At 36.2% G+C, this 23,992-nt stretch overlaps 1 protein-coding gene across 1 annotated transcript in view; it reads left to right on the forward strand.

Annotated features, from left to right (window-relative positions):
- Positions 1-23,414, forward strand: part of prmt3 (protein arginine methyltransferase 3) — a gene marked incomplete at both ends in the record, with an annotated part of 30,884 nt that extends 7,470 nt beyond the window's left edge. The window contains 3 exons of the mRNA XM_038274185.1: positions 172-293; positions 5,097-5,196; positions 23,336-23,414. Coding sequence (XP_038130113.1) covers positions 172-293; positions 5,097-5,196; positions 23,336-23,414 — 301 coding nt within the window. The remainder of the gene's footprint in view (positions 1-171; positions 294-5,096; positions 5,197-23,335) is intronic.
- Between the last annotated feature and the right edge of the window lie 578 nt (positions 23,415-23,992).

The raw sequence follows: 23,992 nt of genomic DNA on the forward strand, positions 1-23,992 counted from the left end.
TGATTAATAAAATAAGAAATAATCGACAGATTAATGAATTTGCAAAATAATCGTTAGTTGCAGCCCTAGACTAGATATCTTATCTGTCAGACACTGATAGAAATATATGTGTGGTTCATAGAATTCAGTACAAAGTTTGCATCTGTATTATTGCCTGTTCTTGTTTTGCAGGTGGTGTTGGATGTTGGCTGTGGGACCGGCATACTGTCCATGTTTGCTGCCAGAGCTGGGGCCAAAAAGGTGATTGCAGTGGACCAATCAGAGATCATCTATCAGGCAATGGACATAGTCAGGTGAGATGAACTGATAAATGTAAACTGCAATTTTATATATTTCTGTTTTTACTTAAAGATAATTCAATTAAACTGGTCTTTGTCCATCCCATGCTTGTGTTATTGGATTTTTTTCTCCAGCATGCAGCAAACAGTAGGAGTAAGGAGCTTTGTGTGAACTCCATCTACCTTTTATTTGTTGCAGCTGGCTGACTTCAATAGAGCTGCTGTCAATGGCATCGCCGTAATGTACACAATTTACACCTGCAGCTTGACTTGTTTGTCCCTCTGCTTTTCTCGCCTGCAGTTACTGCAGACTGAAGGCAGAGGTGACGTTCACACAAACGTGTGGAATACACTTTTCATTTCCTTTGTGAATCAAGTTCCCTCTGATTTCTGGTTCAGAGTGTTTCTAGTTTTCCAGGAGCTGGTTCTCACCACTGGAGTCCATTTACCTCCACTGGAGCTTCTGCTTTCACTATGACTACCTGTAAACGCCATCACTCCCCTGCTGAAATGCATTTTTGAATTAGAGGCCATTATGACTGCTGTTATTACCGTTATGTAAGCTAGCGACATATAAGCAAAACAACAGGGTTTGCTGAAGGAAAAGGATGTTTTAATTTTACAGACCACTGACTTGCTGTTGAAGTGTTTGCCAGAGTGTGGGTTATGTAGCAAGTTTCCTAGCAGTGACGAAAGATGTCCTTCATCCTCCCCCTGCTCATATTCTTTTTCACTCTTTTGTTCACATATAGATAAAGCCACAACCAGCAAGCCTTTTATATCAAGAGATGACTTGGTGCATAACTTTAAAGCTAGCATTTTTTGCATGCAAACTACTTCCCCTCAATGGTAATATGAGGATTCTAATTAAAGTTGCTCCTATTGGCTGAGCAGGAACATCCATCTACTATCTCTGCTCTGTCAGCAAAGTTTAAATGAAAAGTTTGATGCCATCTTTTTATGCTCCACGGTTTTTCCCTAACGGACAGTATTTCGATTCTTAGAAAGGCAATCTTATCCAATTTCTCTGTTACAAAGCACAAATAAAGAACTACAATGTATACATATGTATATATTACTAGAAAATTTAAAAACAGTCCACGACTATGTTAAAAAGAGGTTTTATATTAATGGACATCCTGGTAAAGTGAAAATAAAATGGATAAATCATTTTTTGGGGTCTAGTCTGGAAATATTATTTGGTCTTTTTAAATATGCTTATTAAATCATATTTACTTGTGTTTTCACCACAAAGTTTACTTGCTTATTTGCTCATTAAGCTGAGGTGCCAGTTGTTTTCACTGAACATTGTTAAAATGACCAATGAGAGTCGCCCTGTTCTGTTCATTAGACAATCAATTTTTGTCTGCTGACCTCTGAGAAAGGATTTTTTTTAGACACAAATCAGGGGAAAGACAGAAAATTTCTGTTTTTTATAGGTCCCAATTAGCTCAGTGGTTTCATCATTTGAAAAGGAAAGAAGTTTGAAACCATTAGAAACTTTACTTGAGTGTTCTCGCCTTCTAAACCTGGTGACTAGGAGAGAAAAGGCTTCATCAGGGAAGTGACCAAAAACCCAAAGGTTATTATTAGAGCTCTGTCTTTCCTCCTGAATGAGAGAGAGAAGCTTCCAGAAGGACATTTTTTTTCTACAACAATCCACCATTTAGGCCTGTATGGTGGCCTTTGAATTTGATTGAGCATCTCTACAGAGATCTGAAAATGGCGTCTCCCCTCCAACCTAAAGATGTTAGAGATATCCTAAAAAAAAAAAACATCATGATAATGGGCTGTAACTGCAGCCAAAGGTGGATTAACAAAAACTGTAAATGCTTGTATAAATGTTTTTTCTCCTATTCTATTTTAGTACGTTTGCAACCATCTCATATTTTTCTGCACATTTTTAAAAATAGGTTATTGTGTGTAGAATACAGAGGAAATAGATCAGTTTAATTTCATTTGTAATTAGGCTGTATTCACTTCTATATTTCACATGTAACACAATTTAATATAACATAGTAGTTATAGGTTTTCTATAAAAGTAGGGTTGTCAAAAGTATCGATGCTCAAAAAAGTATCAATACTGAAACGTTGTATTCGGATACAATACTCGTTTTTAAAAGTATCGATACAGTGCCACCACCAGTGGCACCTAAGCAGTCATTCATCTAAAGTGCAGAATAGAGGACAATGCACTTTCAGAACACTGTGTGATTGAATAATTCTGTGCACTTTTCAGTTTCAGACTTTTTTTTTGTAAGAGGTGCAGCTGCTGAGAATAATTTTTGTTTTTTAACCGGTTTGGCTAGTGTCATTGTTGTGCAAAGCATAGCCAAGGAAGAAAAACTTAATTTTAATTTTATAAGTTTTTTATCAAGCTTGCTTAATATTGTGCACAGCATACAACCTTTATTGTATTTATTTATTGTATTTTATTTATTAATGAAAATATTTCTGTAGAATTTTGGAGTCTTTGTTTTATCCTTGTGGTATCGAAAATGGTATTGAGTATCGAATATTTTCCTTAGTATCGGTATCAGGTTGAAAAGTTTAGTATCGTGACAACCCTATATAAAAGTATAAAAACTTTAGCTTTTTGATGTAATTTATGATGGAAGCACAGTGTACCAGAGAGTATATATTTAAGATTACAAGGGAATTCTGTTTGAAGATTGCTTCCACCCTCCCTCACATCCCCACAAACACGCAGAGATACAACACTCTCCCCTGAGTCCTGACATTGTCCTCTAAATTACCCCAATAATGAGATTACAGTGTTTCCCTCTTGTGTGAGGTGGATGAGGTGGGGTTATGGGTGTGGGGTGCATGGGGTGTTGGATTCTGGGAGGAGGTGATAGCAGCACTAGAGGAGCAGCCGAGATGGGAAAGACAGTTTAAGATAAGGATCGTTGCTGCAGAAATGCTCCCTGGGCTGCTGTGAGTAATTGTTCTGTCCTCTGTAACATTAGCTGTCATGATAATGGAATATTCACAGAGATTGATACCCAAACGGGATGCTCTGAAAGGAGGGATCATTTAAACGGCAGCAGCGATCTTCCAGTTCTTACCCAGACCAGGCATAATGCTGGCTCATACTTACAGTTTTGTCCTTTTCTCATATCTGCTTCAGTGTGAGAAGAGCTGGGATGCAGAGTAGAAAAAGCGCTGACTACAGACCCATGAAAAGTTTAAGGGATTAAAACAAACATTAGAAAACTAGAATTATGTCGACACAAGTAATAATGAATTCATCCTATTCAATGATATTTACTACTGGATTAGCCCACTATCTGACTGTTTCATGTCTTTTCAAGTAGTAATTTATACAATTTAAAGTTTCTGTCACAGTGCTTCCTATTTTATCCTGCAGATTACTATATCTGTGTGTTTTATAAACACTTCTATGGGCTCTAAAAATAAGAGGAGGAAGGGGATTTTGAACCTTAAGACCTGTTAGATTATTAAATTACTTGCTTATGATGGGCTTCTGTTTTTTTGGTTTATTCTGTCACTGCTGCAATATTTGAGTTACAATATTTGAGACCATCGTTATGTTGAATACATGCAGACAACCTGGCATAGCTTGTGACCTACATTTTCGTTCAAACACTATTATGTAGCGAGGGCGTATTTTTTTTACTACATCATGTCATCCATCTCTGTTGAAACGAAAGTCTGGATATAGGGCTTTAGAAAACAGATTGATACAGAAAAAGGGGAATTGGTTTGAGAAAAGGTGCATGCTTAGACATATAGCTAAACTCTTCTATAGTATTAGCAAATTTAAGGATTTTTTTCCTTTGCATGAGGCACACCTCATGTTTAATTTTCATAATTAAAGCATGGTGTGTCTGCAGCCTCTGGTGTCTGTTCTGCTCTCACCTTCTTCATCCTCTCTGCTTTCTTCTTTGATCAATAGATGGAGCGAGGCATGGATCTCTTTTCTTGTTTTTGTATTTTTATGTTCAGCATAATACTTCTGTGCTTTTTGAGTCCTATATTAAAGCTGTCAATAATCACTACTGCCACCCTCTGGTTTAGGGAGGAACTGCTTGTTCCACCAAAAGTACTATTTCACAATGTTACAGAATCCTTTAAAATTTTCCTGTATCCAGATTATGTTCTGAATCATCATAAACATTTTAATAACTGTTTCCTTGTCTTGAGGCACACCTCTGGTAGAAATGTTGTCAAGTCATAACTTTTCAAGTAATCCTGGTAAAAAACCAACAAATATGATTGAAAACATAATCTTATTGGTGAAGGTATTACAACTAGAAAAGATCAAAATCAAATTGTATTAGTAGAACCAAATATTTTCTTTGAAGAAATAAGAAATTCCAATAGATGCAGTTAAAAGTACTGAGGGAGAAAACGAATGGATTCATAAATGTACAGGCTCCAGAACAGAACGTAGTGGTATGCCAAAGGCAAGAAGATCATAGAGCAGCTGCAGAACAGAAGCTTTTAAACATAAATCAAGAATGTTAAAAAGCACAGCGAAATACTATTTCTACCTGTACAGAATAATGTTCTAGTGTTTTCTGTCCTGACTTGTAAAATGGAGACAAGTGGAATTGGTTAATGGTGATTTCTAAGTCTGAATAAACATGATGATAAAAAACATGATGATTTGCTGGAGCTTCAGGGTTTGCTGAATTAGTTGACTATGTTGTAGTTTTTGTGCAGATTGAGACATAAGCAACATGGAATAACAGTGGAGAAGCTGATCTCCTGACTGTTTGTCACCATTTTATATCAGACCAGAACATTTTTAATGTATCTGCAGCTTCTTACTTTCCTTCATCTCTTATGCAGGTCCAATCAGCTGGAGAACGTTATCACATTGATTAAAGGCCGCATCGAGGACATCAAGCTTCCCGTGGAGAAGGTTGACATCATTCTTTCAGAATGGATGGTCAGTAAAGTATTTATATCGCAGCTTTACATTCTGTTTCATGAAGCCCATTTGCTCTATTTATATTATTTTTCTCAAAACTATTCAATTAATGTATTTTCATCTCTTGGTGATGACCAAAAGACTCTAATCAGACACTTTATCTTAGCTCCACCCTTTTAGGAAGACTGTTCCTTTTAATAAACTAAACCAGCTGTAGTGTTAAGCACACCAGTTAGTGAGGAGAAAATGTATTTATATTATTATTACCAGTCCTGTTTTCAGCTGCAGGTATTATGAGGTATGTCTCAATTACCTCTGCATATATGCATATATGCATATATGCATATATATATATATATATACAGTGTTGTGCCTGAACGCGTTCATTGAACGAAAGTTCATGAACTCGTTCATATTTTGGGCGAACGTGAACTGAACGTACTGCATTATTGCCTGATGAACGTTATTGTGAACTCGTTCATTCTGGTGTCTGTGAACGGCACGCTCTCTCAGTTCAACTCCGTTCAATAGGTTGCCAGATTTCTATAGAGCCCTCCAGGCGAAACCCCAGCTAAATCACACCGTAAACAGGCCTTAATATGTAGCGGGAAAAACACCCAATCTGGCAACACCAGCTACCAGCGTCGTAGCCTACAGCCGCGTGCGTCATCAAAACAAAATGCAGCGTGGAAGCAACAGCAGCGTGGAGGCGACTTAAAACAGGTTTATGACCAGGTGGTCGGTGAGGATGATGGCAACAAGTTTGCCCGCCGGCTTTCAGTAAAAAAATCCGCACTTCAGTAACCTTAAATTCCTACCTCAGCCTGGTCCCTCAGTTTGTGTTAGTAAAATCTTCTTGAGCGGAGGTCTTCAACAGGGGATCCGCGACCCCTAGGGGGTCTACGGAGGTACTGCATGAGGGTCTGCATGGTTAGTTGATATTTTTATATTCCCCCCTGCATTTTTTTCCCCACTAATTGAAATGTCTTTAAATACTCATTAACATGAAATCAACACACTGTAGTAAACAGATAAATGGAGGCAGAAGATGTCTTTCAGTCATCAATGCACACATTCAGCGACACACAGGAGCTCTTTCAAGCTGGGCACCGTTTCATTCACAACAACCAGGAATCAGAATCAGAAAAACTTTAATAATCCCAGGGAGAAATTAATTTCTTTACATTACTCCATCTGTAATAGAGTGACTATAGGACACAATTTCATACAATATATATAGTTAGGGGGTCCCCGCTCCATCTCGTCATCAGTTTGGGGGTCCTTGGTCTGGAAAACATAGAAGACCCCTGTTCTTGATGGTTTTACTATCCATGTAACTTGTTTGTTAAACCTGCCTGGTATAATTTTCCAGGATTCCAGTATTCCTTTTTTGTATGTATTGAAATGGAAAAAATTATATAAAAAAAAAAAAAAAACATTTGCACCTTAAAGACTACTTTCCTATTTTTCTTTTAATAATTACTCATAAAAAAGACCATTCAAGCAGCACATTTTTCCTGATGTTTTTGAGAATATACTGTAGGGGTGAAAGCTGCAGCTGCTACTAGTGTGAAGTGAATGGACAGCAACAAAGCGTTAAAGCAACAATGGGGAAATGCTGTCCCCTCAATGCTAATGTAAACCCTGGTTGGATAAGGATTCAAAACTGGATATGAAGATGAAATCTGACGCACAGTTTCAGAGTTACAACTGATAAAATAATTGCTGTCTGTGGTTCTACAGTAGGCTATGGTGTAATTGAGCAATATATGAAAAAAAAAAAAAAAGAACTATGAACTAGTTCGTTTTTTGGAATTGTGAACTATGAACTGAACTAGTTCATTTTAAAATGTGTGAACTGAACTTTGAACTAGTTCACGTAGAAAGAGAACTTTCCCAACACTGTATATATATATATATATATATATATATATTTAAATAATCTAGTCTTATTCACAGAATAACTCAAGCTTTTTAAAATTTAATGGAAAATGTCCATGGACCTAATTTTTCAACATTTGCCAAAGACTCCCAGCATGATTTAGGGCTGTTTTTTCACTAGACCATTCTATCACATGAATACATATTGATCCAAATCATTGTGATTGTCTCATGCATGCCACTGCACTAGTTGAATCTTTTCCACAGTCTGGAGTCTGTTACAGTCCCTAAGAAATATTTTTAGAATTCCCGTGTATTTACCTCCATTCATCTCCAAATCCACTTTTTTCAGCCTCCATGCTGAAAAGCATCCCAACAAGGGCTGGATGTTGTTAGAAATCAAGAAAATTGCTTCTGTTTAGTTTTGGTTTAAATGCTTCAATATTGATTTTTTTTAATAATTAGAATACATTTTTTTGGAGTACCTGTTGATACCTATACATATATTATTATGTTTAAATATCAATGTGGGATACCAAACCAAAAAAACCCTAAATTGTTCTCCTTTCCTTCAGGGCTGTATTTTCAAACCTACATTGTTCTCTCTATTGGTAACCTCTGCACAAACTATTTCTCTGCTGCTCCAACTATAACTTTATCACTCTGCCGCATCTTTAATATGTCCTTAGTAGACTACATGTCAGGAATTTTCAAATGTGTTGCTTCTCTTTACTGAAGGGATTCCTTTTTTTAATATCAAATGTTTCCAGCACTTTCCAACTGATTTGGACTTATTTAATGCTGCTCATAGCTTCAGTTTTGCCAGTGAACACCATGACCAGCTTGAGTCACAGCACAGCCCATTTCTTTGAGTTATAAATAATCAAAGACGCTGGCTCACGAACTGATCCCAGTCCGAGACCATGTGCCGGTAGAGAAAACACTTAAAACCACTGCAACGCAAAACAACAGTGACGTAGAGTTAGAGCCTGACAGGACCTCCGTGGTCTGAACCACCGGCCCACATGGGAAATACATGGTAGTCCCATATTTCTATATTGCTGTAATGTAACGGGGCTTACATTGCCATTGTTCGGCGTTCTTCTGTGTGAAGCAAATCTCATAGAAATGTTGATCACTGTTCCCTGTTGTCTTTGTGCTTTACATCCTGATGTGTTTCAGTGTGAACATCAATCCAAAATTGCTTCTTGGTGGCTTACCATACCTTGTTACTCTCCACCAGCCAATCAGTGGATTTTATGTGATCCTTTTTAGCCGCTTAGCTCCAGGGCACTTAAAGACTTGCCGTTTCTAAATACATGTGTCCTTGAGAGTTCTCGTGTGCTCATGACACATCATCAGCCTCAGCCCGAGCACTGCTCCAGTTGCCGAGAATGCCAGACCGAGAATGCACCTGTTTTATTTGGCAAAATGTTCGTTTGATTTGTGTTTATCTGACTGTGTTAATTATTATTCCCCCATTAAATGAAAGTAATAATTTATCATTATCTAGAGACTATAAATAACAGGATCTTCAGACGAGCCGAGCATGTGGTGACATCATGAGTAGGCTTCTTTTCCAATTGATCCATATTTATGCTGCGTGCTCCCCTTCTCCCCGAGTCCAGACTTTCCTGTGTTCTTCTCAAGAACATACTTGGCGGGGACACGAGTCTGCACTCGGGTTCTAGTGAATTGAGAAACGGCCACTGTTTGATTTCACAGTGAGTCTAACTGTAGAAACACAGCTCTGCAATTTACTGTCAGAAACAGCAACATTGGTATAAGTTTGAGAAATGTAATAAGTTAGAGTACTCGTTAGAGAAAATAAGTAATAGTTACTTTAACTAATAAGGGCATCTGTTCCAATAAAGCTATTTCCATCGCTTGTCCCCTATTTAGGTTGGGGTAAACTGGGGCTGTAACACAGCTGTGTTTATAGTCATGAAAGAGTTAACATTAGTATTTGAATTCTACTCTCCAAATTTGTGCTCCTCATTGTTTATCTATCTTGTAATATCAAATATATTTAGTTGTTTTTACAGTTAATTTCCTTCTAAACTTAACCAACAAAGTAAACAAAAAGCTTTCATTCCGACTGACCCAACATGTTAACTTAAAAGCCAGCTAAAGGGACACTCCTTTAGCATGACGTCATCATAACGGGAGCTATATTTGGCTGTTAACTCCTGCTCTGAATAAATAACTAAGGACTGTCTTTCGTCCCCTTGATTTCCATTTATCAGGGAGATGCTCTGTGGCGATAAAGGCAGGATGGCCAAAGTTGAACGCACTGCTGAAGTCATCCTTAATTCATGAGCATCACGTATCTGTCCCTCCTCCCCCACCCACCCATTCATTGTGATACCCCAGGGTCACAGGCACAGGTCGCCAGCCAGAGCCTTTCCATCCTCTCGAAGGGGAAATTGAAATTCGAAGGCTTGACATGCCAGTGGAGCAGTGAAGGATAGGGGGCGTAAACTCTGATGACACTGGCTCACAGAGTGCTAATAAATCTAAGAATTCCCCAGTCACTTCTCATCAGGGCAGCAATGGCAGAAATTTCTCAGAGACACTAACACTTAAAAAGCTGCTCTCCAATCTGTCCACAGTAAAAATAAAAAATGACAGTAGTCCTGGGAGCAGTCGTTCTGACCAGTTTCTTTGGATTGTAAGTAACTTTCTTGACTTCTTTCATAAATCCAGGTCATGTCTTATTAACTACGACTCACCCTGGATGCATTTTCTCCCCGATCCTTTTTCTTGTGATTTAACTTTTTAATTAGTTGTTCAACCATTAGATCAATGTTTAAAGCTTATTAATAATACACTTTTAAAACTCAAAGTATTTAAGTCTTAAAAAACTCTGAGTTTATTTATTTTTTTTGTCTTTATTTCCTTTGCTTCCACCGCCCGCCCCCTGGTCGTTTTGACGTCACATTTTGTTCCGCATCTAACAGCAAGCTTATTTGTAAACAAAAACCAACATCTTCTACCTCTTTAGAATCTAGTGATCCTAAAGCAAACGACCATCAACTCAATTGTAAGCCAACTATACTCCACAAATACCACTAAATAATAGTCTGTCATCCAATTACAATTCATACTCTTTACTTATCTTGTTTTCGTCTTCTGGTGTTATAAAACATGTTCTATCCAGGCATAAATGGGCTTATTTTGTACGTAACATGCCATAGAAAAATGCTAACCAGTTTTATTTCCCATGAAATAAAATCCCATGTGTATAATTATTTGGTTGTTATAATACAAAGCTATTTTTTTTCCCATGAAAACATCAAAATAAAGTGGATAAAAGCAAATTCCCCTGACATATTTCCATTATTATAGATTCTCTATGTTATGTTGGCTTATTCAACAATCTGGTTGCTTCCAAAATCAAGCATAAATTCTCAGTATCCAGAATGTGCGCACACATGTGGCACCTGCAGTCTTTGTACACATGGAACTCCACAACTCAGTGAGCCGTTAAACTTTGAGTGACATACTTTGTTAGCCAATAAGATGAGCTTTGTCATTAAGTATTTGAAATGTAGTGGCAGCTGCAAATATTGTATTTATTTATGTGAGAAAGGAGGGGGAGGACATGAGGGATGATTGGTTGTGCACTAAAAATGCTTAGTCAAAATTCTGAAAGCTGAAAATATGAAAATGATGAAAGTCCTTGAATGAAACTTTGTATAAGCGAAACATAGAATTTTTTTTTATGGTCAAATTAGTCTCATATTTCAAATAATCCAGTTTGGCACTTAGTAAATGAACCTTTTGACAAAAAAAGGGTCATAATTTAACAATTCTTATGACTGAACATCTGAAATTTGAACAGTTGTTTATGAAGGTGATTTTGAACCAAAACTATGAGTAAATTGTAAGTGTGAAATTGAAGTTGCAGAAGGATTTACATTTTAAGTTTTGTAGTATAAAGAGAATAAAAAAAAAAAACAGTTCATAATTAAATTTTTTGTTTTAGATCAACTGGAGAAAAACTGAATAGAATACATTTTTGATGTACAACTCACAGAACACAATTTGTGTACTTGTACTCAAGAATTTGACGAGGTGTAACTTTTTTTGTAATTGTGATGGATAAAAAAAAAAAATCTGCAATTACAAAATACCAAAGTTACAATGTTGCAACAATAGTTCCTGACCATTTGGAGCAAAACTGAGAATGTAAGCGATTGATATCCAACTTACAGAACACAATTTTTCTATTTGTACTTCAGAATTTGAGCAGGTTTTTAAAAAAAAAATCAAAATAGTCCTGAATTTGTTTTTAATTCTACAATTACAAAACATATAATGTAACTCTTCAAAATTACACTTCCAATGCACAAATAGTTTTAGATTCAAAATTGCCTTCATAGAAAAAAATTAGATTGTGATTTATTTCAATCTCCATTTGTCTCTGGTAAGAGTAATATTTCAGCTTTTTTTTGTTTTCACTAGGGCTGATATATAGGGCTCCCCTAGAGGTTTGGTGGGGGACAGTTCAGTAGATATTAGGGGCTTATAGCCCGGTGCGGCTTATATATTTACATTTCCAGTTTTTTTGAAAAACTTTGTGGTGCAGCTTATAGAGAGGTGCGCTCTGCATTCTCCAAAATATAATACACTAGTGACTTCAACAAGTTAAGCTATATAAAATCTTATATACTGCACTGATTAATAAAATACCATCCATGAAATTATCTATGTAAACAAACATCATCATCACTTGACAAGAAAGGTGATCCAGACATTGCAGAAGCTATTATGTACCATATTGGCCTCCGTATTGTTGGAGGAGAAGCAGTGGGGGGAGAGGTTCATGTTGCTGCAGTCCAACCATTAGATGTGGCTAAAAATTATACACTGTAGCTTTAATCAAATAAATGCCTCGTTACCAGGCATCTGATGAGCTGATAATGCCATTTGAGACCAGATTTGGGGCCAGAGATGTATCTAAAAGTTCCAGTATCGTATATTTTTGACTGCATCCCTGATTAGGCCTTGCCTAGCATTTATGTATTTGTGCTGCAAAAGTTAGAGTTAAAAGTTATTCTTGTGCTGACTAACAGCACGATAAATCAGAAGCTTGTTCAATTAATAGATCTGGCTATTCATGCTTGCTTGGTTTAAGAGAGTCATTTATTTATTCTCTCATCAGAAGCTATCTTTTATTTGAAAGATAATAAGCTGAAAAAAAGCTAAGCTGATCCGTCATGTTCCTTCTCATGAAAGTGGAAAAAAAAAGGAAATCAGCAGGGCTTTGAAAAATGGCCATTTTAGAGAAGTTGTAAATAAATGGATTAAGTTTGCTAATGGAAAAAACTTCAAAAAGTGTATTTAATTTGATCTTAATGATATAATCTATCTAGGGGAATTATTCTGGTGCCTTCATTTTTAAATACCAAACAGGTTTTACTGATTGTATAAATATGCTCGGACTCCTTTTGCTGTGTAAATATATTGACTATTCTGAAGGATAAATACTTGTATAATCTTTTTTTTTTTTCTTCATATTTTGGGGATAATAAAAAAATAGATGTTGTGTGTTCAGAGTGCTCGACATAAATCTAAATTCCTACATAATGAAAATGGAATAAGTTTTACTATAGAGTGTAACTGATTCTTTAATTTTACTCTGTTAAAAAAAAATTCTCAAAAATTCAAATATACTATCAAATATAACACTAACTACATTGTCTTGTTGTGGCTTTACACATATATTTTGAGTTTAATTGTTTTCAGATTAACTTGCATTTGACAATAAAGGATTAAGAGAAAATAAGATGGCTGAAGCCAACTGTTGGAACTGTGTCACTAAGCAGACAGGCTTTTGTTACAGGGCTATTAGACCAGAGATAGTTGAATGTGATGGGTTAGGGGAGATGGTGAAGGAGAGAGGGGAAAATGAGGGTCTGTCTTGTGGAGAGACTGCCTTCAGCAGCATTCCCTGTCATTTCATAACTCACAACATTGATCCATTCTCTTTCTCTCCCCACTGAAGAAAACAAACAGTTCAGAGAAGATAAGAGGTTTCAGGACAGCGCTGTCAGGAAGGAGGGAAGCAGAGTTACCCATAGGCCAAATTAAGACTGTCGCTCCAAGATCAATCACAGATGATGGCTGATAAATGACATGGATTTATAAAAGTGGAAAGTACAAAATAACAAATGTTCTAAACTTTTGTAACACTCGAGTCACAAAAGTAAACACAAGGACTAAATTGTTGGTACCCTTCATTTAATGAAAGAAGGAAGATAAGTTGAATCTGACAAAAGTAATCATATTAGAAAATGTATGAAAATTAAGGAATAAAAATCAGGCTTAACATTTCTATCATGCTTCAACGTAATGATTTTAAATAAGCTAATAACACAGTTCTGGGCAAAATGGTACCTCTACATACAATGAAATACTGTGACAAAAGAGATATGTTAAATCAAGGTATATGCTACAATCTTGTCATCGGTCAGGGGGCCTATATATATATTGCTACATTTAATTACTATGCTGTTTGGCGACATGGCATATACCACACTCAACATGGACCAGAAGAAGCAAAGAAAAGAGTTCTCTTAAGATGTTACAAAGAGAGTGATAGTAAAGCATGTTAATGGTAAAGGCTTTAAGACCATCTCCAGCAGCCTCGTGTCCCAGTCACTACAGATGAACATATTCATATTTTTCTGTCATTAAACGGGGGGTACCAAAAATTTTGTTCATGTTTGTACATAAAATGATAATTGAAACGATCGTAAAAAAACACACATGAAATATGTTAATGTTATTCTTCCAACAGATAGTCTATATAAAGATAGCCAAGAATGGTAAATATGTTACCGTCCTATGTGTTTTGTTGTGTAATGCCACATCATCGTAATGTCACTTAAATGAAATGGATAAGTTACTGTTTACGGTAAATATTTTCTATTTGTAGTTCACTTTTCACACAATGTCCTTCATGGGCAGTTTCTTTTTTACATGCATTCAAACAGAAACCTTCCTTTTTGGGGTTCCTAAATCATTAACAACTAAGATGTTCTTTGTTGAAGTTTATGTTCAGTTTGAAGAAACAATATGTAAAGGTTGCAGGTAGGCTTTTATTTTGTAGTGAGCAAATAATCAAATTAGTGTCTCAAATTTAGATTTCTCTTCAAACAATAAATAAAACAATAAAATTAAGATCATGTGTATAATTATTTGGTTACTTCTAAAATTTGCAATTACATACATACGTATGTATGTATACATATTGTATATATATAATACATAAAATATAATATATAATACATATTGTATGTATTGTATACATACAATCTTTTTCAAAACATTTCTAAGCTTTTGTCTTTTAGGGAGTTTATGTAGTAAGATTCATGTATATCAACAGCGCTGTTGCTCCTAAATGTTCTTTATTTAAGAGGAAGTTTCATTTCATTAAAGCTAAACTGAGCCTAAAAAATATTCCCTGTTTAACTCATTCACTGATTGTTAGATATTGTTTAAAACATTTTTTTGTTTTTGTTTATCTGAATCCAGAAGAATTTAGTTTCAAACATAAAGTGGGTCCAGATCGTGTCATAAATTTGTCTTATGAGTCACAGGATAAAATTACCATTATGATTTTATAAAATAGTTGAAAGCATTTCCTGCTCTATAATTTGGATATACTAATAAAGGTTGTTTTTAATATCAGTCTGTGAACATGTTAATTGGTCATGTTCCGAAGCTTTAAGCTTATTTAGGTCTTTTATCACTCACCTTGAAGTGTCTTAAGATAACCAAAACAGCCTTATGCTTCATTAATATCTCTTTTTCCTGTTTCATTCAATTCTGAAAACAACGATTAACAATAATATTCCTTTGATAATATTTTAAGTTTGATTTTCTTGGTTTATTCTAAAATAAAGTATTAATAGCCTGAGTATTGGTTGCATGTGTGTGTGTGTGTTTGTGTGTGGTAATCTTCTGAAGTCCCATTAATTGAAACTCCTTACCTTTAGTCACATCATGTTCTAAGAGCATTAACTGTCTGAAGAAAAGGGTGGCAGTCATCAGTCATCTTGTATTTCAGTCTTTGGACTGTCACTCAGAGGTGTAAACAATAAACCCCGGGACAAACGAAATTGCATACTCACAAACACACTCAGTTACAAAGTCACAAGTGTATCTAATTATGATTTATTGGCATACATCCAACCTCAAGACCTTCAGATATTGTTGATGCTGTCTGTATTGTGAAACCTTCAGTTTTTTTTATATGTTTTTGCTTTTAAAAGTTTTGCCCAAGTCCCTTATATCATTACGGTCAGTCGATGCACACTGCAGAAGAGATTTCCTGCCTGCCCAAAGTTGGTCCTCTGGTGCCACTGTACTGCAGGTTTCAGAGATTTCCCTGCTCAAGCACAGCTGACGTCTATTCATAGCTGATTAACAAGCTTTTGCTGAACTTCATCAGAATCAACTGTGAAGCCTCTTAAACCTGCAGGAAAGTGGCCCTTAAGGGTCGACTTTGGCAGGTCTGATGCAAAAAGAACCTGACTGAGGATGCCTGTAGGACCTCAATGAGTAATATCATGGATGAGAATCATAACTGAGATTAGGGCAATAACCATAGTTAATTAGAGCACAAGCAGAAAGAATTCCTGTATATATATATATATATATATATATATATATATATATATATATACACTGTAAAATCGTGGATTCTGACCAATAGGCTTTATGCACAACTCCACCACTTCCTGAACTTTAGGAGGCTCCTTTGTTTCCTGTCTTTCATGATTGGATGCACTGATTAATCCAAGTGTGTATGACCTAAGTAACTGGCCAGACACACCTGGATTAATCAGTTTGTCCACTAATGAAAGACAGGAAACAAAGGAGCTACCTTAAATTCAGGAAGTAGTAGAGCTGTGCATAAAGCCCATTAGATGTAATAGCAGCAGTTACACGTACAATCCCCTGTGCTGCCATGTTGGTGTTTCTGTTCTCTTTTGGCTTTAACAGCTGTTGCTGCTAAAACCGCCTTATACCATAATATCGCAATGTGATTGGTCGATCTGCTTTGGCAAAGACTCAAAGGATTTAATCAGAGCGGTACAAGAATAATTTCTGTGTGTTTGAAAACAGCGGCTAGCGGCGCGCTACTGAATAGTACTGAAGACGGCTCAATGATCTTGGTAGATCTTCAAGTAGAACTGCCACACATCAAGGGCAAAAGGAGTTAAAGGGATTTCGGCATCTGCTTAGGATCAGATCCACCATTTAAGGGATTTCTTGGGGCCTTACCACGGCGAGGAGACCCCATGGGGGACAAAGAACTTACTGGAAGGGATAGAGATGCCTAATACTGCTTGCTTTTTTGTACATCTAGGAATTACCTTGCGTGGTTCAAAGTAGTTAAACCGTAAATCTCTTTTGAAGTAGCCCTTTGATAAAATTTGCATGAAAAGGAAATTATCCTTCATGTTTGCCATCACCTTCATACCATTGCACAACATTTTAGATCATGTCTGATTAAAGCTGATGTAACAAGCATAAATGTGAAAGTTGATCCTTTGCAACCCTATTCAATAGACCCTCATCCATTTCAGACCCTTACAGTGACTCCTACTCTTGATATTACTTCGAATCTAATTTTAGTCTGAGTGGCAATGACTTATAGAACAAGTATTTTTCCTTTCTAGAATTTGATAATAAAGCAAAAATATCTAACATGCTGAATTCATTCACACAACATATGGATGAACATATCTATTTTCAAGCAGCCTATGAATCAAAATAAAAAAAAATTAGGCTATTACCATCTTACTCCTACTTTGGTACATATTTGAATGTACTTTTTGTAGGTGGATAAATTACCCAGCTACAGTGTAGGTTAGGATATGTTTAATGTGACGGTTCTTATAAATCTGACTGTAGGTTATAGAATAAAAGAAGATCCATAGACACAAAGCTGCTTCTTTCAGTGATCAGTGAAGCATGAAACAATCCCGTCTCCCCTGTCCAGTCATGTCTTCCTACACAGACACGTCCATTCAGACACAAACACATTCATGCATTTTATTCATCTGCTTTTATTAGGCTCAGCCCCTCCTGGGACTGGAAATGATCATGATCTGCTGTAATTGAGGAAAATGAGGGTTGAATGCAAAAGGAGGGAGGGGAGGCAGTCGAGGGTGGTGGAAATGGAAAAGTGCTGATACAGGTTTTTTTGGTGCATTCGACACTCAGTTTTTACATTTTTTCCCATTTGTTTTCTTTGAAAAGCTTAAATTAAATAATTTGTTTTAAAATGCTGATCATGTTAAAGCAATTTAAGCATTGGTACTTATGGGATGTTAATTCATAAAAACTGTTTAAAAGAAATCCCAAATATGAATGTGTTTTCAGTTTTGTGTTTATTCTTAACTTAAGATGTGTATGCAAATGCTAGTTTCCTCATGGGAATGTGTTTTATATGCTAATGTTAATGTGTATAAGCTGTTTTGGCCCATTGTCATTAGATTTTCATTAGTCGCTTTTATGGAAATGCATCGTGGCTACTCTGCCGTCTGCCAAGGGAGTTATGTCCCACACTAACACCTCTGCTTTTATGTTGCTTAGAGGTTCAGTTAGTTGATCAATTTCTGGAAGTCTCTTGAAAAAAACTGCCTTTGAGTCTGCTAATAGATTTTGTTACCATAATTAAAAATACATTTGAACTGACTGAAAAATGGTAGCAAGACATGGCATATGCCGGAGTCCAATATTTACAAAAAAGCTGATTTTCCAGATCAGTCTTTTTTTGGCAAGTCATTTTTAAGTATGAGGTATCGGCCTACTAGGGGTTTTAACAACCTTACTGAAGGTTCTGCTGCAACAGTTTTGCAGTACTCAAAGGCCTTTAAAAAGGAGAGAGATGACAATTATTTGAAAACAAGTTATAACTACCCAACTGTGCAACATTAAAACGGAATTAAGCTTTAGGGCCCTGTCACACCATGCCGATTTAGCCAGCGTATACCTGATGTCCCAGAATCCTCTAAAACAATGGCATACTCTGAACTTTCTATTTATTTTGTGCGTATACATAGCGTATTCATAATGAGTTCAGGGCATATGTCTAACGACAGCCTAACTTATACATAACGTACGGCAGGGTAATGCCCATGAAATGATGCACAAGCCAGTGTCCTGAGGAGGGCAGCGATGCGCCCGGAGGCGCCCCGGCTGCATAAAAAGATGCCTTTGATTGCGGTATTATCCTGGCTGCTGTTTACCGCCTGCCAAAATAAAAAAGAATAAAGAAAAAGAAGGAAAGAAGGTTTGCAATCACAGCAGATTCAGCTTCATGTCTGCTAGGAAGTTTGTTGGTCGTAGCTGTGCGCATGAATGCAGGATCCGTTACATTAACCTTCTCATTCACCCTATGATGAGGATAAAGTCTGGAGGAGTGTAGACGGTGTCCTCCTGTGAACCCCCTTTTACACTAAAACACTGCCAATACGCTATTATACAGTAGTTGTCGTCTGGAACACGTCAAATACGTTGATATGCACTGGAGATAAGTTCTTGATAAGTTACGCATAAGTTATGCACAAGTTACTCAGGTTTTTGATAAACTAGACACCACAACTTATGGGTAACTTACTCTTAACATATGTCAACGATCATTTTCCGTACGTCAGGCATTATGCTGTCTAAATCGTCAAGGTGTGACATTTTCATTAAAATGCAGAAACTGAAATCTATTATCAAGAGTTTACTGGCCTCTTTAAGTATTAAGAATCTGGTTTTATTGTTTGTCTTGTTGCCCAAATTTATGGTAAGTTACCCAGACTGGAAGTCTACTAGTTTCTGGCTCAGCTGTTGGAGTTCTTGGGTTTTTCATTTTGATTTTAGAAGGGGATTTAACATAGAGAACTTGACCTAAGTGAGATGAACATATATATACCCCCCCCCCAAAAAAAAAAGAAAGTACACAAAAATGCTGCAAGAAGTTTACATAAAATAGAAAGGAATATGATTTAAAGCTTGTGGTGGCAACAAAAACACAAATATAGACTTGAGGTAGAATTATGAACATACTCAGAATGATTGGACTGTTATTTTTAATTTCCTTTTTAAGAAACAAATTTGGTTACAGGTAAAAATAACATGCTATTAAACAAATGGTTCTTGGTTGCAGTACCTTTTTTCATGTACTCGTGATTAGCTAAATATTGCTAGGATTTTGCTTTCAAAAGTGATGAGGAAATCAGAAGAAATGGTTCTTCTAGTTTGCACATATTTGTTTATAGGGTGTTTATATGAGTTAGGTTAGTGTGTTAGGATGCACAAGGTAGATCCAAAGGGTGGGAAGCAGTCAGCAATCTTAGAGGATTATTGATGATAAAAATAAGGTGTGACTTGGCTTTCAGGCATGCCTCTTATATCCTCTTTCCTTCATGAACCAGTGTCCCGTGAAATTGGGCTCTAAATTACGAGACCACATGAAGGTTTTAAAAACGATCCACTGGCTTCTAAGGACGTTGACTGGACTAAAATAGTCGACGGGAGACAGTCCATGGGCCTGGCTTTTGTTTGGGTCTGGTCCAGTGTTGATAAAAAAGACAGAATGTTTTTCTTTATCTCCTTATAGAAGATGGGAAGGATATATCAGCTTCATCCCTGTCATCATTATCAGATACAACACATGAAAGTTTGCAAAGATTTTGATATTAGTGTTATAAATCAGTCCTGTTCCTTGTTTGTCTTGGTATGTGCTCCTCCTTACAGTAAAATGTTGTCTATATTTGAATAATAAGACTTATCTTACAGAGTTACTGTTCTGCTGGCCACCACTATCCCTCACTATCACCCTGTTTCGCTCCTCCCACTCTCTTCTTTCTCTTTAATCATACATCCCTTCACCCACACACACAAACTAACGCACATTCCTCATTTAGTTTTTTATCTTCTACCATGGCCCTCACCTCTCCTTGTCCCTATTTTCTTCCACTCAAGAGAAAGTAGAGATATAGGTTTTTCAAACATGGCTCAACCTTCCTTTTTCATCAGACTGTTGAGTTGAGGCTAAATCTAATCACCTGTCTTACTATAAAGCTTAGATGGATCTTCTCACGGGAATGGAGGTTATGAAGTATTTTCCCTATAAACAGCTCAGCTAGACCACCAGCTAAATTTAATCAGAACTCTAAGTGGATGGACTTAAATGTCTTTCAACAACCTAAAGCAATATTTGATCTAAAAATTGGAACCATGTGGTAGCAGGTTTTACTTTATTAAATACTTTAGCTTTACAAAATATGGTATTTCAATTAACCTTATCTACATTTTAAAGAGACACTCTTAAAGCTGAAGTCTGTAAGTTTTTAAAAATCACTTTTTTGTCATATTGGCTAAAACTGTCCCTATGCCCAGACAGCAGTACATGTGATACGTAACCTGTGAAAAAAACTGCTTCAATTGGTACCGCCTACTGCCTGTATTTCAATCTGGAAAGAATAATTCGGGACGAGTCAAAACAACCAATCACAGCCAGAGGAGCGTCTGATGGAGTGTCAATCACAGCTCACGCACGCTGAATCCCCTCCCTTTTGGTCGCATGCGGTAGCCGTGCAGATGCTGTGAGAGGGGTGGAGCTTGGAGGTGGGGCATGAGTGAAGCAGAGAGGGTGGGGGAGTGGCGTGAAACCTGTTTTTCTTCAAATTTTCAGTCGAAGTCTGCTCTCTTCTCAATGTTACAGACTGCAGCTTTAAGTCATCAATGACGTTGAAATGAACATAAACTTATCCTGCTTCACCTCCCTTTGTCAGATACAGATAGGGCAAGGCAAGGCAAGTTTAGCTGTAAAGCACAATTCAGTACATGGACAATTCAAATTGCTTTACATGAATTAGATAATAAAATTGTAGAAAGGTAAAAGCAGAATAAAGGCAAATGGGGAAAAAATAAAATAAAAATGCCCTTCCATATATTCAACAAAACCAAGTTTTAATGTTAAAAGTAAGATATCAAAAGGCTGAGCTTTTCAAAGAAAGATGACCTGATTGGTTCATCCGTATGCTGAAGGGACATCAGGTAGAAATAGTAATCTCTTACTAGAATCCACCACTCAGGCAGGTAACCTACAAGAGGAGGACAGAACTCAATTTCAGCATTAATGGAATATGCCATGGTTAATGTGCCATCTACTGGAGCAGAACACACGGTCAGCTTGGGGTCAAACCAGATCACGTGGGTTCACAGCTATTGCTAATTTATATGTATGATGTGTAATTGTGAATTTAACACCAACCTTTTAGTGATTCATTATTGTCCTGCATCAGTCAACTGCATTGCACTGTTAATATAGGAGCCTTGATGCATTATTAGTGAATAATTTTAAAGTTTAATAAAGGATTGTTCTTAATCAGTTATAGTCATGTTTAAGCTCACATAACATTCCAGTTATACTAGCGTAAAGGCTGATACACACAATTAAGAATCTAAGCCAACAGAAACAAACCATATAAAATTTTAGAAATGTTTTAAAGGATTGTGGCCATGCAGAATGTTTGTGATCCTCTGCTACTCTGCCAATGTAGTTCCTAACAAGGAACACCCCAGATCTATTTCATTTGGACCTAAGCAGCAACTTCATGGGAAAGTCATGAGTTTAAAAATATAAGAGACCCTGTGGCAAAGTCAAATACATTAGCTTTATGAAAAATACAAAAGTAAAATCTCTGAATCTTAAGGAAAACCAGGTTTGTTCCTTTGTAGGTTCATCCAGAAACAAACAGTACACATTTTTTGCATAAGCTGGACAGACATAGATGGTCAATGAAATATTTAAATACACCCTGTACTTACTGTAGGAAATCAGAAGTACAGTAAAGAGATTAAATAGAACAGCAATCTTCTTTGAGCTGGGCAAAGCAAGGCAAGGCAAGGCTTTATGCTGCAGCTTTATGCTTTCTACATGTCTTTATGCTGAGGGAATTTCAGTTACATATTCTAACCTCTGTACAGACTTTCCTAATCAGCTTACTTTATTTAAACCTAATGTCTTACTGGAATTATATTTATCACAAACACCATGTATCTTATCTATAATGGTTATTAAGAGGAGGCATGTTTAATCTCCTTTGCTACAAAAATTACATATTGCTGTCTCTTAAAAAATCATGAATAACAGATACCTTTTTTACTGCTTGGTCAGACAAAAGTAAAATTAGACCAAATAAAAACCTTTACATCTTAATGGATCTGAACTAAATACCACAAACCACATAACAAATGTTACAAAGAGCATATCTTTCATCTGATGGAGCATTGTCTTGTTTAAAAAAAACTTCTATGTCCAATATACAGGCTATTCAGAACACACTCTCACAATCTATAAAGCTGATTGTAATTATGCTGTGTTTTATGTTTCTGGAAAGAACAGCATAAAAATCCATTGTAGCTATACAGAGGCTCAATTGGTAGTTTGATTTTCATGAAGAAAAACCTAAATAAGATTATTTTAGCTTCTTCCTGAAATGTACCTTAGTGTGTGGAAAATGCTTGTCTACAATTTTTTTATTAAAATAAATTAGTGCCCATCTATGAAGTATGCATGTTACTTTTTATGCTCTCGCAGAATCTCAATATTATATTTCAGTGCAGAACATTTATTCGTCAAGCACAGCTGAACCTTTAAGTTCTAGAATGGGTCCCGTAGTATAAAACTGTTATGTGTCAATTTTTTGTCTACATTTCTAAAGGGATCTTTGGAATGTATCTAAAACTTTGTTTGAAAACAAACCAATAAAAAAATCCTTTGTACAATATATTTATGTGTTTCTATTTTTTTGTAAAGAGCATTAGCAATGGTTGCATTGTGCATTTATGTTTTAACCTAATTATATACATTTATTCATTCAAAAACATGTTATAACATCAGGTTTCTTGTCGTTATTTTAGATTTTATCCACCATTTTATAATTGTTTACACTTATGTTTTAGCCTTTTCCAACTTTGATTTTATGGGTGTTTTTTTGCTTTCAACGTGTCCTCACTATTGATTCCATTGATTCTATTTCCTCAGTTTGATCATTTCTAGTATCAATTTATATAGTTGCCTTTTAACTACTCCAAAGCAATCTGTGTTACATCAGAGAGTTTAAAAAATGCTAACACAATTTAGATTGATTCTAATTGAACATAAGTTACATCTGTCTTTTTGTTCTATTTCAAAGTGCTTAAATTAGGTTTTGTGGTAGTAATTGTGGATTTTTGTGTTCATTTTAAACTCCAGGGTTACTTCTTGCTTTTTGAATCCATGTTGGACTCAGTCCTGTATGCCAGAGACCTTTACTTGGCTGATGGTGGCTCAGGTAGGTGGTCTACTAATTTATTTAAGCACAATCTTTTTTTTTTTTTTTTTTTTTTTTTTAAGCGCAGGCATACAGTATACAAAATATTCAATCGTACTCAGTTACAGCTCAAACTGTACGATAAATCCACAAGGTTTAAAAGTTCACAGTTCACATTGCATGTTCTTACACTGCTCTGAGCAGTACTCAGATTGCACTTCTCACACTGTATATTCAAAAACAATACGTTGGACTCAGCGCCGAGATGAGTCAAAAACTCTAGAAAAATCCTGAAAAGGGCAAAAACTCGTACAGTCGATGCTTGTCTTAAGATATTCTTTGTTATGCAGTTTAACTGGTCTGATTATGAATTTATTAATAACTGTAGCCAGAGGTTATAGTTGCTTAATTATTTATTCTAATGAAGGTTAATTGATAATGTGGATGTTGATCAAATGACAATTACCCTTGGTATTTGAGCAACTTGCTTACCTTTGTGACTAGTTGTCAATATATGTTAAGACAGAGCTCCAGCAGGCTATAGAGAGTAACTGTGGGGGATGGAAGGAGTACAGCAGAGGATTAGCTGAGCTTGCCAG

The sequence above is a fragment of the Cyprinodon tularosa genome, unplaced genomic scaffold (genome assembly GCF_016077235.1).
Source record: "Cyprinodon tularosa strain WSP-4 unplaced genomic scaffold, ASM1607723v1 ctg100, whole genome shotgun sequence".
Lineage (NCBI taxonomy): Eukaryota > Metazoa > Chordata > Actinopteri > Cyprinodontiformes > Cyprinodontidae > Cyprinodon > Cyprinodon tularosa.